The sequence below is a fragment of the Myripristis murdjan genome, chromosome 24 (genome assembly GCF_902150065.1).
Source record: "Myripristis murdjan chromosome 24, fMyrMur1.1, whole genome shotgun sequence".
NCBI classification, from domain to species: Eukaryota; Metazoa; Chordata; class Actinopteri; order Holocentriformes; family Holocentridae; genus Myripristis; species Myripristis murdjan.
This window is the reverse complement of record NC_044003.1, coordinates 25,575,263-25,589,627: the sequence shown is the minus strand read 5'-3', so window position 1 is coordinate 25,589,627 and position 14,365 is coordinate 25,575,263. Positions and strand designations below refer to the sequence as shown.

At 41.8% G+C, this 14,365-nt stretch overlaps 2 protein-coding genes across 3 annotated transcripts in view; one reads left to right on the top strand and one right to left on the bottom strand.

The window, feature by feature from the left end:
* Positions 1-2,137: 2,137 nt before the first annotated feature.
* arhgap18 (Rho GTPase activating protein 18) overlaps positions 2,138-14,365 on the top strand; it is a 29,821-nt gene continuing 17,593 nt past the window's right edge. For both annotated transcript variants that reach the window (XM_030046563.1, XM_030046561.1), the window contains exons 1-2: positions 2,138-2,524; positions 9,624-9,843. In XM_030046563.1, the coding sequence (XP_029902423.1) occupies positions 2,397-2,524; positions 9,624-9,843 (348 nt within the window). In that variant the 5' untranslated portion in view covers positions 2,138-2,396. The remainder of the gene's footprint in view (positions 2,525-9,623; positions 9,844-14,365) is intronic.
* Positions 10,999-14,359, bottom strand: LOC115355707 (MAR-binding filament-like protein 1-1). The gene is made up of 2 exons (XM_030046560.1): positions 13,895-14,359; positions 10,999-13,333 (listed from the first exon to the last, which is right to left on the bottom strand). Exons 1-2 carry the CDS (start codon positions 14,267-14,269, stop codon positions 11,339-11,341), a joined length of 2,370 nt encoding a protein of 789 aa, XP_029902420.1. The 5' UTR covers positions 14,270-14,359; the 3' UTR covers positions 10,999-11,338.

Below are 14,365 nucleotides of genomic sequence, written 5' to 3'. Positions count from 1 at the left end.
AAATTACAAATTTGTCTCTAAGGGCTTTACAGGAAATACAACATCCTCTGTCCTTAGACCCTCACATCGGATGAGGAACAACTCCCTAAAAAACCCTTTAACAGGGAGAAAAATAGGAAGAAACCTCAGGGCAGCAACAGAGGAGGGATCCCTCCCCAGGACGGACAGATGTGCAATAGATGTTGTAGACACAGAAAACAAACAACAAAAGATATAACAACATTGTCAGTAATTTTGTTTCAGCATTTTCTTGAAGTCTGATTACTGTTGAGATCATTTAAAGAATATCTTCACAATTAACTCATCTCTTGCCTTTCTTCTCTTGATAAATGGAAATGAGGCACATTAACAGGACACTGATAATCCAGTCACTGGGTCAGAGACCACTTTCAGCTATGCTGATGTTTGCCTTAAATGACACTCGTGAAGTATCTCAGCTACCAGATACAAGTGACAGCCTGGAAACCAGCAGAAAATATGTTGATGAACCACCTTGCAGTTAAGCTGAGGCATTAAATGTGTTGACATGAAGGACATTAAGTCTTAGCAGGTACAGAATATAGGTGGAGAGTTGAGATTTGTTCTAAGTAGAGCTGTAGGTCTTGTAAATATGTGTTGTGTTGTTGGTCAGAAGTGGGGGTTGGATGATGGTCCAGACAGCAATTACCTAATAGGATTATCAGGAGATGAAGGGGGTGCAGAAAGAGGAAAATATGGTAGTAAACATGGTGAGGAAGAAGGCGCCAAGTGGTATCAGCTGGAGAAACAAAGGATGGGGGAGGGATAGAGGGGCAGATAGTGGAGGAGAGGGAGGGACGAAGGAGCAGCTGAAAAATCTGATTGCTTCTTGGGGCTAATCCCACTTGTCCCAGTGTGTGTCCCAACACCAGTTCCCAGCACATGGGCAGTGTCATGCTCTCTGAAAGACAGTTTGACTGGCCCCCACATACACTCATACAATGGTCTCCAAACTCACCCACTACCTGCACCTCCGGTAAGTAAAACTGTATAGCAAAGTATGTGTGTGTGCTTATACATTTGTATGTGTCAGTTTACATTTATGGAAGCCCTTCAGTGTGGATGTGTGTATGCTTAATCCACCCTGAGCTATTTATGTTAATGTATGTTGCAGTTGTGTGTGTGTGCCCTCTGGTCAGTTTGTGTGAACAGACTGTGGTTCACTGGATTGGATCACATCCAAATATTGTATTTAAATGATGTTCAACATCCGGATTTACATTAAGATATAACAGTGCATCAAAGGAGTGCATTGTCCTTGTTTTATATTTCAAATGACTGACATCAGAAAGCACAAAATACTACAAAACACATTTTGGAGCATTTTTTCAGCAAGTGTGAATTTTATTTATTTTTTCAGTATTTTTATTCCTGGCATCTGATTCCCAAGTAAATGCTGTGATCTTGAGTGCTGGAGACTTTCTTTGTTTCCCATACAGTGTGATAGAATATGAGTTACTGTTTATTTAAGGTGGAGATTCTTGTCACACAAATGTATTTCCTTTGAAAACTGGACCATGGTGACGATATAATAAACACTAGAAGGAAACTGTTACCACAAAAGTCACAGGAAAAGTTAACAATAATTCATCATAAGAAAACTGTGAGAGAAAGTGAAACTGTTATAATCTATGTGGGGAAACTTGGCCATGACGACAGCTGATAGTAAAACAACACAGCAGGAAAAAAAACAACAAAACATAAAAGTGGAGCATAAATATGCTGTTGAAACAAGCACAACAATTTCACTGAACCTGTAATAATGTGAAGGACATGTATGATTTAAAAAACATGCAAATGTGAATTAATTTACTAAAGTAAATTAAATATACGTGCAATTCATTCAAACATTATAAAATATGAAGTATGCAGTTTGAAATGTGTGGAACCATGTTACAGATACACATACGCAAATAACGTGATTTCCCCCTGAGTGTTGCGGTGAGGTCAAGTACCGCCGTTGTGCAGCAGGGGGCGCTGCGATCTATGAAAGCCACCAAGGACAGTTCAGCCTTTCCCTCTAGTTTCATCCAATCGTCGCGCAAAGCCCCGCCCCCTGCTCCTGTCCTGCCCCGCCCTTCTCACAGACAGACGGAGAGACAGACAGACAGACGGACGGACAAAGAGCAGTTGTAAAGAAAGACGAGAGCAAAAGGGAGAGGGAGGAAAAACAGAGAGGAAGAGGGGCGTCCAAGGAGTAAGATGTCAGCATGAGTCGGCAACTCAACACTTCACCGGAAAGAGGCAATGATAGATAGAAAGACAGACAGACAGATAGATAAATAGATAGAAAGATAGATAGGTAGATAGCGGTGGCACCCATCCACTGGTCACTGGATGTCAGCGGCACAAGAGAAAAGAAGAAAAAGAGGAGAAACATGAGTCGTCAACAGCAGGAGTCCCAGGGAGTGGTTTTAACGGGTTACCATAGCAACGCCGAACTGTTGCCGAAAAACGGAATATGCGCGCCGTGCTCCACAGCCCAAGATCCCGAGCCCCTGCTGAGGTGGGAGACGTGTGTGCATGTGTGTGTGTGTGTGTCTGAGTGTGTGTGTGTGTGTCTGAGTGTGTGTGTGTGTGTGTGTGTGTGTGTGTGTGTGTGTGTATCAGGCCTGCTTCAGGTCTGTCTGTGTGACTCCATAGTGTGTGTGTTGCCGTGCTGTAAGGTGGACTGTGGTGTCGAATTGAAAAGAGGACACACGACATGAAACTGAGTGAAATCTGTTATGCTAGCCGATACTTGGCAGAGGCTAAAAGTGCCTGCTTGTGAGTGTGTGTTTGAGAGAGAGAGCAGCGAGCAAAGGTCAAAGTCATGATAGTGTTATTTTTCTCCCTCTTGAACTTGACTTCTGGAGAGAAATGTGGACAGGAGAAAAAAAAAAAAACGTAGGAAAACAACAAAAACAAACTTTTCTCACTGTTAGCTAACTCTGTCTTAAGTCTTGGGGCTGTTTTTCCTCGTAGCACACTGTTAATGGACAGCATATCCTTTTCCATATTAGCCCATATTTTGCAGGCATCTCAGTTTAAGTCTTCTTTACACTGGGCTCTGGTTCATATACACTTTTCCCCTGGCCACATGTGAAACTAAGGGAAAAGCATCACTTTGACACAGTGAAGAATACACAACACAAAGATGGAGCTGGATCCAGATCAAATTCACTTGCATCCTGACTGGATTTCATGACTTTATTGATTGAATCTAGGCTTTTTTATTGCCAGGATATGCTTACGTTGCTGCCATATTTTCTGCCATGAATGAGTGTTTTCCTGGTTTTCATGGCATGATAACTATTTCTAGACTTTGACTGCCACAAGAGGAGAGGCAGTCCATTTTGAGTTTGAAGGCATAGTTTAAAAAAGTACTGTTAGAGGAGCTGAAGGGGAGCCTTTGACAGAGATGACTGTGTAGTCACTCTGTTATTTATAGAAGAAGACAGCTGTTTATTCATGTAGGCCATGTTAGCTATGAGTGTTTTTTTTTTGTACATGTTTAGATCCGTAAACAACTATTGTCAACAACTGTGGTGTTGTGGAAGTAAACACCAAGTACAGGACCGACCCAGCTGGTATGACACACGGAGACACCTGCCTGTGTGTGTGTGTGTGTGTGTGTGCGAGAGAGTGTGTGTACCTATATATCTGTGTCTGTGTGTCTGTTCCAGATGGCTTGTCCAGCTAGCTAGAAAAAAACAGCATCACATTACAGCCTGCCTTTGTCTCATCTCCCACAGCACTGTGTGTGCATGTGTGCGTGTGTGTGTGTGTATGTGTGTGTGTGTCCTGTCTAGGTTGACTTGTAGGCTTAGTTTAGTGGTCATTGTTTCCCCTAGCTAAGAAATGAGAGACAGACAGGCAGAAAGTTGTTGGCTTCATACCAGCAGTGGACATCCAACCTTCGGGGTCAGGGCCTTCAGGGCCTTAGGTTACGCATCCGCTGCCAGCCTCTCACAGCCGCGGCTCTTTCTTCTTCCTTTAAATGGTGTGTTGCTGACGGCCCTGAGATCGTAGCATGTCCCAAATGGCCAGAGAGCTAGAGATCGATATTTCAGCCTTTTAACAAAACAGTGCTGTACTTCAGATGTGTTTCCCACATGGTCACCACCAGTGCTTCCGCCAAGCATCTGTCGGGCACTGCTGGCCAAAACAGTGCCCAGGGGACACTGGCGGTTCAATGCTAATTTCTTTTGTTCTACAAGAGAAATGTCATGCAAAAATTTTCAGCAAAATCCCACTACTTCCTGTCTGTTCTGTGTGGCAAAAACACAGAGGGATCAGTGTTAAGTAGGGGTGCCTTCCAGCACCAGTATCATATGCTTTCCCTCTTGTGTTCCCCTTTATTATTCCCAGCTCTCCAAAATCTTGAATGATGGCAGTTATATTCAGATACACCCAATGCATGGAAGCTGCACTACTATCAATTTTGGCATTCAAGAAAAGTGAAATTTATTTTACATAAAACACCCCACCTAGCTGTACTCTATAACAATGGTTCTCAGACTTTTTTCAGTATGTTCCCCCTTTGAAATATTTATCATAATCAAAATATAGGTAATCTACCATAAAGAAAGGTACAAATCCAGGGTGATAGGTGGCTATGGAGATGAGATACGTGGAGTTTCAGGTGTGGTGAATCCCCGCAGGTTTCGACAGAACTGAAAATGGCCTTGAAGCAGACAAATTATCCTTGTCCCTCCTAACCTTAAGCTGAGTAAAACCACACTTAAAGCTAGCCAGCTCTAACCAGTTGTGAAATTGGTGGCCTGAAACTGTGGCTCTTTCCCTGCCTCCTGCTGGAAGTTATTGTAGAAGACAGATGGAAAGAGAGGCAGAGGAAAAAATACCAAGCTAATGAGCATACCACTGATTTAGGCTTCCAGGGGGGGCTGTGGATTACATCGTCTAGTTCCATCATCCGAGTCAGAGTCGAGACAGATCATCCATTTAACCAGTGGGTCATCGCTGAGACCAGTAACTCTGTGTGTGTGTGTGTGTGTGTGTGTGTGTGTGTGTGTGTGTGTGTGTGTGTGTGTGTGTGTGTGTGTATGGGAATGGGATGGGGGCAGAACAGAGACAGTCTCTGTCTCTCGCACAGATGGCAACTGGCACCTGTTGATCTGAATGGGAATACCACACACACACACACACACACACACACACACACACACATACACTGTCCTCTTTTCCCCTCTCATGTCACCAACAAAACTTAGTCACTGCTCACTCTGAGGTTCAGGCTGCATGTGAAAGTAATAAATTGTTTCTCATCTAAATTTACAGTGCCGTCATTTCATGCTGCTGCTATGCTGAAGATGTTTCAGTTCACTCGGGGACTTTGTCACTAGAGTGGTATTTAATCATTCTCTCTCTACACACACACACACACACTCATACACACATGCACACACACAGGCTCTGTGACTCAAATAATCCTATGAGTTCACTTCCTCAAAACTTTGTTCAGCATTTTACTAATTATGCTGGCTTGTGTTTAGCAGGATGACATTTTCTGTTTACTCTTTGAACCTGAAATCATTTTTGCCACACACATGCACACACACACACACACACACACACACTGCATCTTGGCTGACACCTTTGAGCAGGTGATAAGAGAGGCCTGTGGATAGCAATACAAAGAGTAGAGCAATCACACACACACATGCAGGTGCGGCACTGCTTGTCTTCTCAAGGTTATGTATGCATGCGTCTCAGTGTGCAGAGTGAAAAATGTGTTTGTTTAACTAACAAGGGCAGTCCACTTGACTTCTGCGAGCCTGTGTGAAAGAGCTGGCTCATTGACTCATGTATCTGTGCGCGCGTGTGTGTGTGAATTAGAGCTGGTGTGTGTATGTCACAAAACCTTTTGATTTGTTTGCTGCTCATGTCTTTATTTAGGTGGTAGTTGTGTCTGCATATCAGTGCAGACATGCTGCTTTTTTACAAGTTGGCAAATCACTTAAAGTCGTGAACTAAAATGAGAGTTACAAAGTTTAATTTTTAACATGGTTAGATCTCTGTATATATTTTTCCTCACAAGCTCGTAGTTAAATGGAACACAAAGCATGTACATTTTATCCATTTACATCATTTCTATCACCAGTCAGTAACTATTCTTCTTTCAGAGGAGTTTCCTCACAGTTTGCTTCAAATGCCATCAAGGTGCCCTCGAATAACTGTTTCATTCTAAAATAAATCGAGACTCAAGACAAATCTAGGCTTAATCATTAGGCATTCTTGCATTGGAGGGGAAGGGACAAAGTCTAGGAAGTAATTAGAATGCCTTAATTTAAGTGGTGTGTCTAGGATAAAGAAAAAGAACCATCTGATTTCAACCACAGGTCTTCATCAGGACTGGCACTGCATTGTGTTTCAGTCAGATTTTTTTAAATCCCTAAAATACCCACAACAGCTCATAAACTGTGTGATATATTCAGTGCTGTTACATTGGTGGCTGAGACACAAGACAGATGGTTTGTGATCAGCGATTGCAAAGTTTCACAGCAGTATTTTATATCCAACATTGAGCTTAATTGCCATTATGTTACATAATAACTGAAAGAATAATCCACTGTTAAATATCCCCAGTAATTTAAGATCTGGCACCACCAACATGTGCTGGAAGCGAATGTATCTTTGTGTGTGTTTGTAATTTGATAAGCTCTGATTTATGATTCATTCAAAGCATTCTTTACTTACAGCTCTGGATGGAAGTCAATTATTAACCGATCATTTATTAATGCGTGCTTGTCTGACTGTTTGCCAGGTTTAGCGCTCAGCAAGGTCTGGAAGTCCTCACAAGCAAAGGTGCAAGTACCTCAAAACAAGGACATCTTTTTTTTTCTAGTCTTCACACAGGAAGAAGCTGCTAATAGTGAAGCATAAGGGACAGAAAGTGCATCACTGGAATGTCCTCACAGGTTTACTGTAATCAGCACAGAGAGGAGTCGATCAGCCTGAGTGTCTCAGCCTGGTGTGATAAAATAAGCAGAAACAGTCTCCCACTGGGAGCTGGATGTGTGGGAGGAGGGTAAAAAGGAAAGGATGAGAGGATCAGACAACCAGAGGAAGTCAGAGGGAGGAAAACTGGGAGTGAAATAAAGAATCGGGGGAAGAGAAGTCCCTAGTTAGGTGTATAGGAGGAGAGGAGAGGGAAAGAATAGGGACTATAATGTAAGGAAGGAGGTTGTTATTGCCAGTAGGAGGTGAAAGGCTTAATCTTGTTTGCATAAACTTGGTGTGTGAGTAATGAGTTTGTCGAGCATGCCTGTGAATGCATTGGCATGTGTCTATATTTACCGTGTTTTTATCTGTTTATAAGTGTGTGTGGGTGTGTGTGTGTGTGTGTGTGTGTGTGTGTGTGTGTGTGTGTGTGTGTGTGTGTGTGTGTGTGTCAGGAGGTGTGCTGTGGTATGTGGCCTTGGCTCAACATGTGTTCTCAGCGTCATGCCCTGCTGTTAATTCCAAGTTGATTAACGTGAGGTCAACTTGACTGGTGATGTTTTGATTTTCCACAGTGGCTACTTCATGTTTCAGATCTGCGCAGTTCATTTTAGGAGAAAAAAAAAATCTCCTTGATTCTTTCTGGGCGGTTAGATGTGTTTTAATCATGCTACGGAATGACAGTCTGAGTTAAACACACCACAACATTACTGATATCAGACATTTTTCAAATCTGTTGCTCAAATAAATAAGCCACATTTATTTTTATTAACATTAGAAAAAAAAAATACGTCCAACCCAATCCACTTATCTGCTTATGTTTTCGGCTTTGGACAAATCAGTCATAAGATGATAAGATCCTCATCAGCACAGACAGTGGAATGTTAAAACAAGAGCTAAGATGCCTCATGTTTCCAGTACTGCATTAAAATTGCTCCAGACCTCACATAATGTTACTTTTAGTTTGCAATTTATAGCACCCTCATTAAGCCAGTCAGTATAATTTGTAAGGATAGCATTTCTTTGCGTGGGCAGAAATACAGTTGAACACTGAGAAACACCAGACCAACTTGATTGATAGAAATATATTACAAGTTCTTGACAGCGCCCTCTTGACTTTCTGTTCTGTAAGTTCATTCTCCGCAGAGACTGAACAACTTGTAAACAACTTCCCATTCTTTTGCTACGGAGCAGCTGTAGACTTACTGTCAGTCTGTCATCATAAGAGTCCACCGAGTCGACTTTGTATGCCATGTCATGCAAGAATTTTGAGCTTCCCCAGAATTTTTCAGAGATTCGTCACATTCAATAAATCCTTGGGACCATGTTGACCTTGGTTCTGTGTACAGCTATTCTCAGTGTGTGATAAACATGATCAGGCACAAAGGTAAACACTCCACACAGACCTTTAGTGGTTATCCCTCACCACTCTGTGATTAGCAGGTACGGCTATGCTTTATACCCCCTTGGCTATGAGCTAAGCCAGACTACACCAGGCCAGACCAGGCTGTACGAGGCAAGGCTTGGCCAGGCTTGCGAAGGGAAGTCGAACCGATGTTAAACTAACTATTCTTAGTTCCAGGCTGATTTTATCCTGGTCAGTTGATAGGCTGGAAATTCAACATCCTGCTGACCAGTCTCTAGTTAGAAACACTGAGCTTCACACTTCTGTCTTGTCTGACTCACTGGCAAGATCTTTTATACAAACCATGTAAGGTTTGTGAAATAAAAATGAAACACAAATCAAAGCTGTTTTCAACACCGTTTTCAAACAGTGCTGCATGCACATACTCCCATCAAGCTAAACAAACGCAAAACACATGTTCAATGCTGACAGCATAAGTCAGAATAGTATATTTATGATAGTAAGCGCAGAAATTACACATGGTCATGTGGTATGCCGCTAAAGACATGGTGCAAAGTGCATCAGAGCTTGAACCAGGACTGTCTACAGTCCAGGACTAGTGACCTTCTTTATAACCATAAAGATTAATCATTTTTCTGCGGCACATCAAAACACACCACATTGGCCAGGTATTGTTGTAGGAAGGCTTTTGTTATGAGCATCACAAAACAAAGCAGAACTAATCAGCAATAATGTCATCTCTCTCATATGCATTTTGAAATCCTCGATTCATTCAAAACATAGCCATGGTTAGCATTACCAGAAAAGTGTACTGCCACTACAGCAGTGTAACATAGTCACAAATACAACATTAGCCTGCTTAGCTGTGTGAATATAATGGAAACTACATAATGGATATCATAAACCAGCTGGGCTTTATCTATATCAGGTTCAGCCCAGTACTTGGTTCTGATTAGTGGAAATGGGGTAGATCATTGTTAGCCTACACAGGTTTCCCTAATAACAATCCAACAAACATTATGTAATATCATTTGCACAAACATTTCAAGTTGAAAAATGGTTGATTCACCTTCCACCGTATCTCTTGAGCTTCTGAGAGGATTGTAGTTTAAAGTGCAGTGTCAGTACGTTTTGCTCTGTTAGTCATAATCATTCTGCCTGTTTGACAGACTAACCACCTGACTTGCTGCCTTGCAATGAGTAGTCATAGAACTGTGCCTCTCTGCCTGTCTGTGCATCTTTCTGACCATCTGACCGTTTTTCTATCTTTGTGTTGAATTGTTCTCCTCCCCTGCAGCCGCAGAACAGGCCACTACAGTGTGCAGCAGACCCAGAACGCACAACACGGAGACAAACATGGGTCTGTCAACACGAGCGCCAAAAGCACCAGCGCCAAAAGCACCAGCACCGACCCGCTGTCTGTCCCCAACCTAGCCTCCACCCCCTGCTCCAGGCCTCAGCCCAGCACCAGCCCCAGGCAGAGACCGCGGCCCGCATGTCAGCGCTGCAACTCCCAGGTAGGTAGTGAATGAGGTCCGGAAAAAATGATAGCAACACACTTGTGAGCAGATATCTGTTTTTTAGTTAAGTTTTAGTTGTAGTGTTTCTGCATTACACTTCCTAGAGGTCACCTCACATGTACTAACAGCAGATATCAACCTCTTTTTGTACTATACTGACTTTCTCTGATAAAGAGTGTCTGCTGTAATTGCCTATATAGTTACCATTACATTTGTAGTTCAAGTGGAATTGGTTTACAGGCAAACTATTGCTGATGATATATCTATGCAAAAGGATGTACTGTTAGATTAGATAAAATGAGATTATGTATTACATCGTGCATGGTATGTGTGTTTGCCACATCAAAGGGACTAATACATGAGCCTCTTTCACACATAGTTCCTGCTAAATTACTGGGATAAGCTTACACACATCACTAGTGATTTGTAGTATTCACACATGCAGGCACATTCAGAAACATTTCCATCTTGAGCATTTGCATGTGGGAAAGAGGCTATAGAAAGGGACTCAACACTTACTCATGTAAATGCTCTTTGTGGACGATCAGATTACACTAGGGAGACTTGTTCTGAGGTCTGTTTACATTTGAGCTGGTTTATGTAAAATGTGTGTGTTTGTACGTGTGTTTGTGCGAGGGAGACGCAGATCAGCACAGCCACTGATGAGCTCTGCTGAGACGTGTGCTGACATGCTGTGTGTTGTCTTGTTTTTCCTCATGTCTTTTACCTGAGGGTTGTTTTTCATGTCTTTTACCTGAGGGTTTGGGAACAATTTGCAAAATAAAAATTAAACTTCATTACTGTGACGTGTTTTGTTATTAAGTCTATGATAAGATAACCTCAAAAAATACAGCTGTTTGCAGCATTGGGGGAGGTCCAAGCACAATGGAAAAATGAGAAGAAGAAGAGAACCAGTAAAAGAAGATAATATAAGAAGCTCTGTAAATCTTGAAATTGTTATGTCTGACTGGGGTGCAGTTTGTGAAAAAATCATGTTTTTGAAATGTTATTATTCATGAAAATAAATCAAAGTGGGCCTATATAGACTATGGCACCTCTTAGGTTATTTTTTGCAGCTGTGACAGTAACATTTATAAAATAATTATGAACATAAATAAAGTATAAAACTTGAACTTGACCGCTGCATTAGAAGGAATATTTTAATCTATTAAAAAAATGTAGTTCATCAGTTATCATCTAAGCATTACGGTATCATGTCCTTGCCTTGTTCTTTCCTCATCCGGACACATAAGAGATGTGATCATATACAACAAAACAAAAGGTTAAATGTTAATTTAAAAACACGGCTTGTTAACATTGAAAATATTTAAATGTTTTTAGAGGTATTTTAGAGGTATACTAAAGCCAAATAGTAACTTGCTCTAAACAACATAAAGCATGCATTTATACATTTTTAAAATGTTTATTTAAATTGAAAACAAGTAGGCTAGTGCATGTAGTGTAATAGCAACTGAAGTTTCCATCAACCAGGCTACCAGGTCAGGGTGCTGAGGCAGGTTCTCATGGATAGATGGACTTCTGGTTGGTGCTGGTCTTGTACACCACTGAGCCTTTCATATTTCCCTTGGAGGGCTCTGTGATTCATAAACAGGTCACAATAATCAGAGTGAAGGTCCTTGTTCTTCCTCCCCAGTTCTTGGTTCTCCTTTTGCAGTTGGTTTAGAGCTGTTATCTTCTGTTCCAGGGCAGCTTTTTCCATGTTAAACTTAAGCTCAGTGCCACTGAGCTGTCTGGACTGAATGGCCATTTCTGTCAAACATTTTACTTGCTGCTGCTGAAGCATGGAACAGGTCTCATTTGCTCTCTTCAGTGCCACAGTCAACTGTCCACGCTCCTCCACTGTTTTTATCTGTTTGTACAGAGTCTCCTTGAGCTCAGTGTGATAGCTTTCACACTTCGCCTTTTCTTCTTTGAGAGCAGATGCAAACCGATCGGCTTTCTTCTGGAACTCGGCGCTATGCTTCTGCTCCTCTTTAAGGGCATCTTCAAGTTCAGTCTGCCGAGTCTTGCTCTCTTTCAGGGCATCTTCAAGCTCAGTCTGCCGAGTCCTGCTCTCTTTCAGGGTATCTTCAAGTTCAGTCTTTCGAGTCGTGTTCTCTGACTGAAAGGCTTTCAGCTCATCAGCTATAGTGTTTTTAGCTGATATGTGCTCTCTATGTAGGTCAGAGAGAAGGCGGTGTTGAGACAGGAGGCTCTCGTGTTTGCTCTCCATTGCCTTCAATTTCACCGTCATATCTTCATTCTCCTTCTCCTGTTTCTGCATGTCACAAATCAAGCTGTGTTTTACTGCGCACTCAGACTGGAGGCTGTCAGCTAGCTGGTGAGTGAGGCATGTCAAATCCTTGATTTTGGTCTGATTCTCCGAAGCAGTCAGCTCAAGTTGTGTCTGCTTCTCTTTCAGGGAAGAATTCAGAAATCTCTCAGAAGTCAGACTCTTTTCTAGATCCAGGGTCTGCTCAGAGAGTTCCTTGTTTTTCTGCTTTTCCCTCTTACAGACTCTCTGCAACTTCACAATTTTCTCCTCAAGGTTATTGCACAGTGCTCTGGATTCTTCGAGCTGTTTTAGAGCAAGCTGCGTCTCAGTCTGGGCGGCCCCCAGATCATTTTGCAGCGTCTTGTTCTTTAGTGCTTTCTCTGAAAGCTCAGAGACTTTTTGGTCTTTTTGCCTCAGAAGTGCATCTTTGAGTCCAATGTCTTTTTGCAAGGACTGGATCTGCAAATGCAGCTCTCTGGCTTCATTTTTCAGGCTATACTGAAGTGTGGCAGCATTGGCTTTTTGAGCCTCCACAGCTGATGTTAGTTCCTGAATTTCTGTGACCATGGACTGGTTTTTATGTGTCAGACGATCAAATTCCTCTGCTTTTTCCTGCTGGTGGGAGAGCGCCACCTCAATGTCCTTCTGGAGTTTGACCACCTTTATACGTTCTTCTTTGGCCTCAGAAGCCAATTGTTTGGCTTTCTCGGTCCAAGAATCCACAAGCTTGTCCTTGGCTTCAATATCACTTTGAAGATTCAGAATGTTGCAATGCAAGGACGAGATTTCATTGTTTTTGTCCAAGCTTTCTTTTTGCTGCTGGGTGAGCTGGTCCTTCACTTCCTGCAGTTCTGCAAGAGCCTTTTTATCATGCTCTTTGAGACAGCTGGAGGAAGTGGCCAGATCTTCCTGGAGCTTCTTGATCAAACTCTGATCCTTCTCAAGTTTATGTGCCATTTCATCTACTTTACATTTAAGTTTTGCATTGTTGCGCTGCTCTTTTTTTAGTGAATCTTTAAGAGTTGCCATTTGTGACTTTATGCTCTCCACTTTCTCTTTAAGAATGGCTCTGTCATCACTTTTCTTCTTAAGTGCTTTCTCTTGAGCAGCTTTAGCTGCCAACTCTTTCTCCAAAGTCTTTTCAAGAGCAGCTCTGGCTTCTCTCTCTTTTTTTAAGGCATCCTTGAGCTTGGCACATTCACAATTCAGCACCTGTTAAGCATATGATACAGTTAAATACAGGTTAGCCTTAAGGACATATACATTTCCATGAAGCTTTAATCACCTAGGGATATGCATGATAATATCAGCACATCATCAGTATCAGCCAATATTGTTGTGTTTTTATCGAATTGTTAAGTACTTGCATGCATTCTGTACATGAAAGGTGTTATATAAATAAAGTTCATGCATTCATTCATTTAAAATGAAATATTGGTTTCAGCTTGAAATGAAAAAAGCTCTGATATAACTTGCTGATATGCAGAAGAGATTTGATTTGAGTCCTGTAAAATTTAACAACTTCTATTAGAAGACACCTTGTCTTGTCTTTGTAATACTTCAAATTCCAAATGGATATTTTAAAAGTTTTGGTAGGCTATTGCTAAGTGAAACAAATAGGTACATATCAGTAAAGTGTAATCACTTTACTGATAGTAGTGAATCGGGTCCACATTTCACTGTTGTTCCATAAATATAAAATTAAGCCAGCAGAACATAACATAACAACTATTGATAATGTGAACTGAGATGCAAAATAAAACAGACTCTTACCTTTGCAGTGGAGCGATGTTTCTTATCTTCACTGGTTCTTTTCTGTCGCTCACGCTTTGAGGTCCTTGATGAGTGCCTGTAAGTGGAGTTTGACTCCTCAGAAGTGCAATCAGAGCAATAGTCATAATCTGTTTCTTCTGTTTTGTTGAGGGATTTACTGTCCCTTCTCTTTGTATCTTTATATGAAGAAGGACTGTCCTTCCTCTTCATATCTTGATATGGAGAAGAACGACTGTCCTGCTTCTTCATATCTTCTCGATCCCACTCAATCTCCTGAATTTCTTCCTCAACCTCCTCAGCATCGGAATTTGTCAGGAGTGTAGGGCCCAAAAAAGAATGGTGCCCAAACTGAAGCAGGCTGAACGCCTTGGCCATTTTCACAATGTAGATCTACGTCGAGTTACACACTGAGGTGAAGGGTGACACTAACCACGCGTCTGCATGCAGAGTCGAGTGATTAGTCGCGGGTCC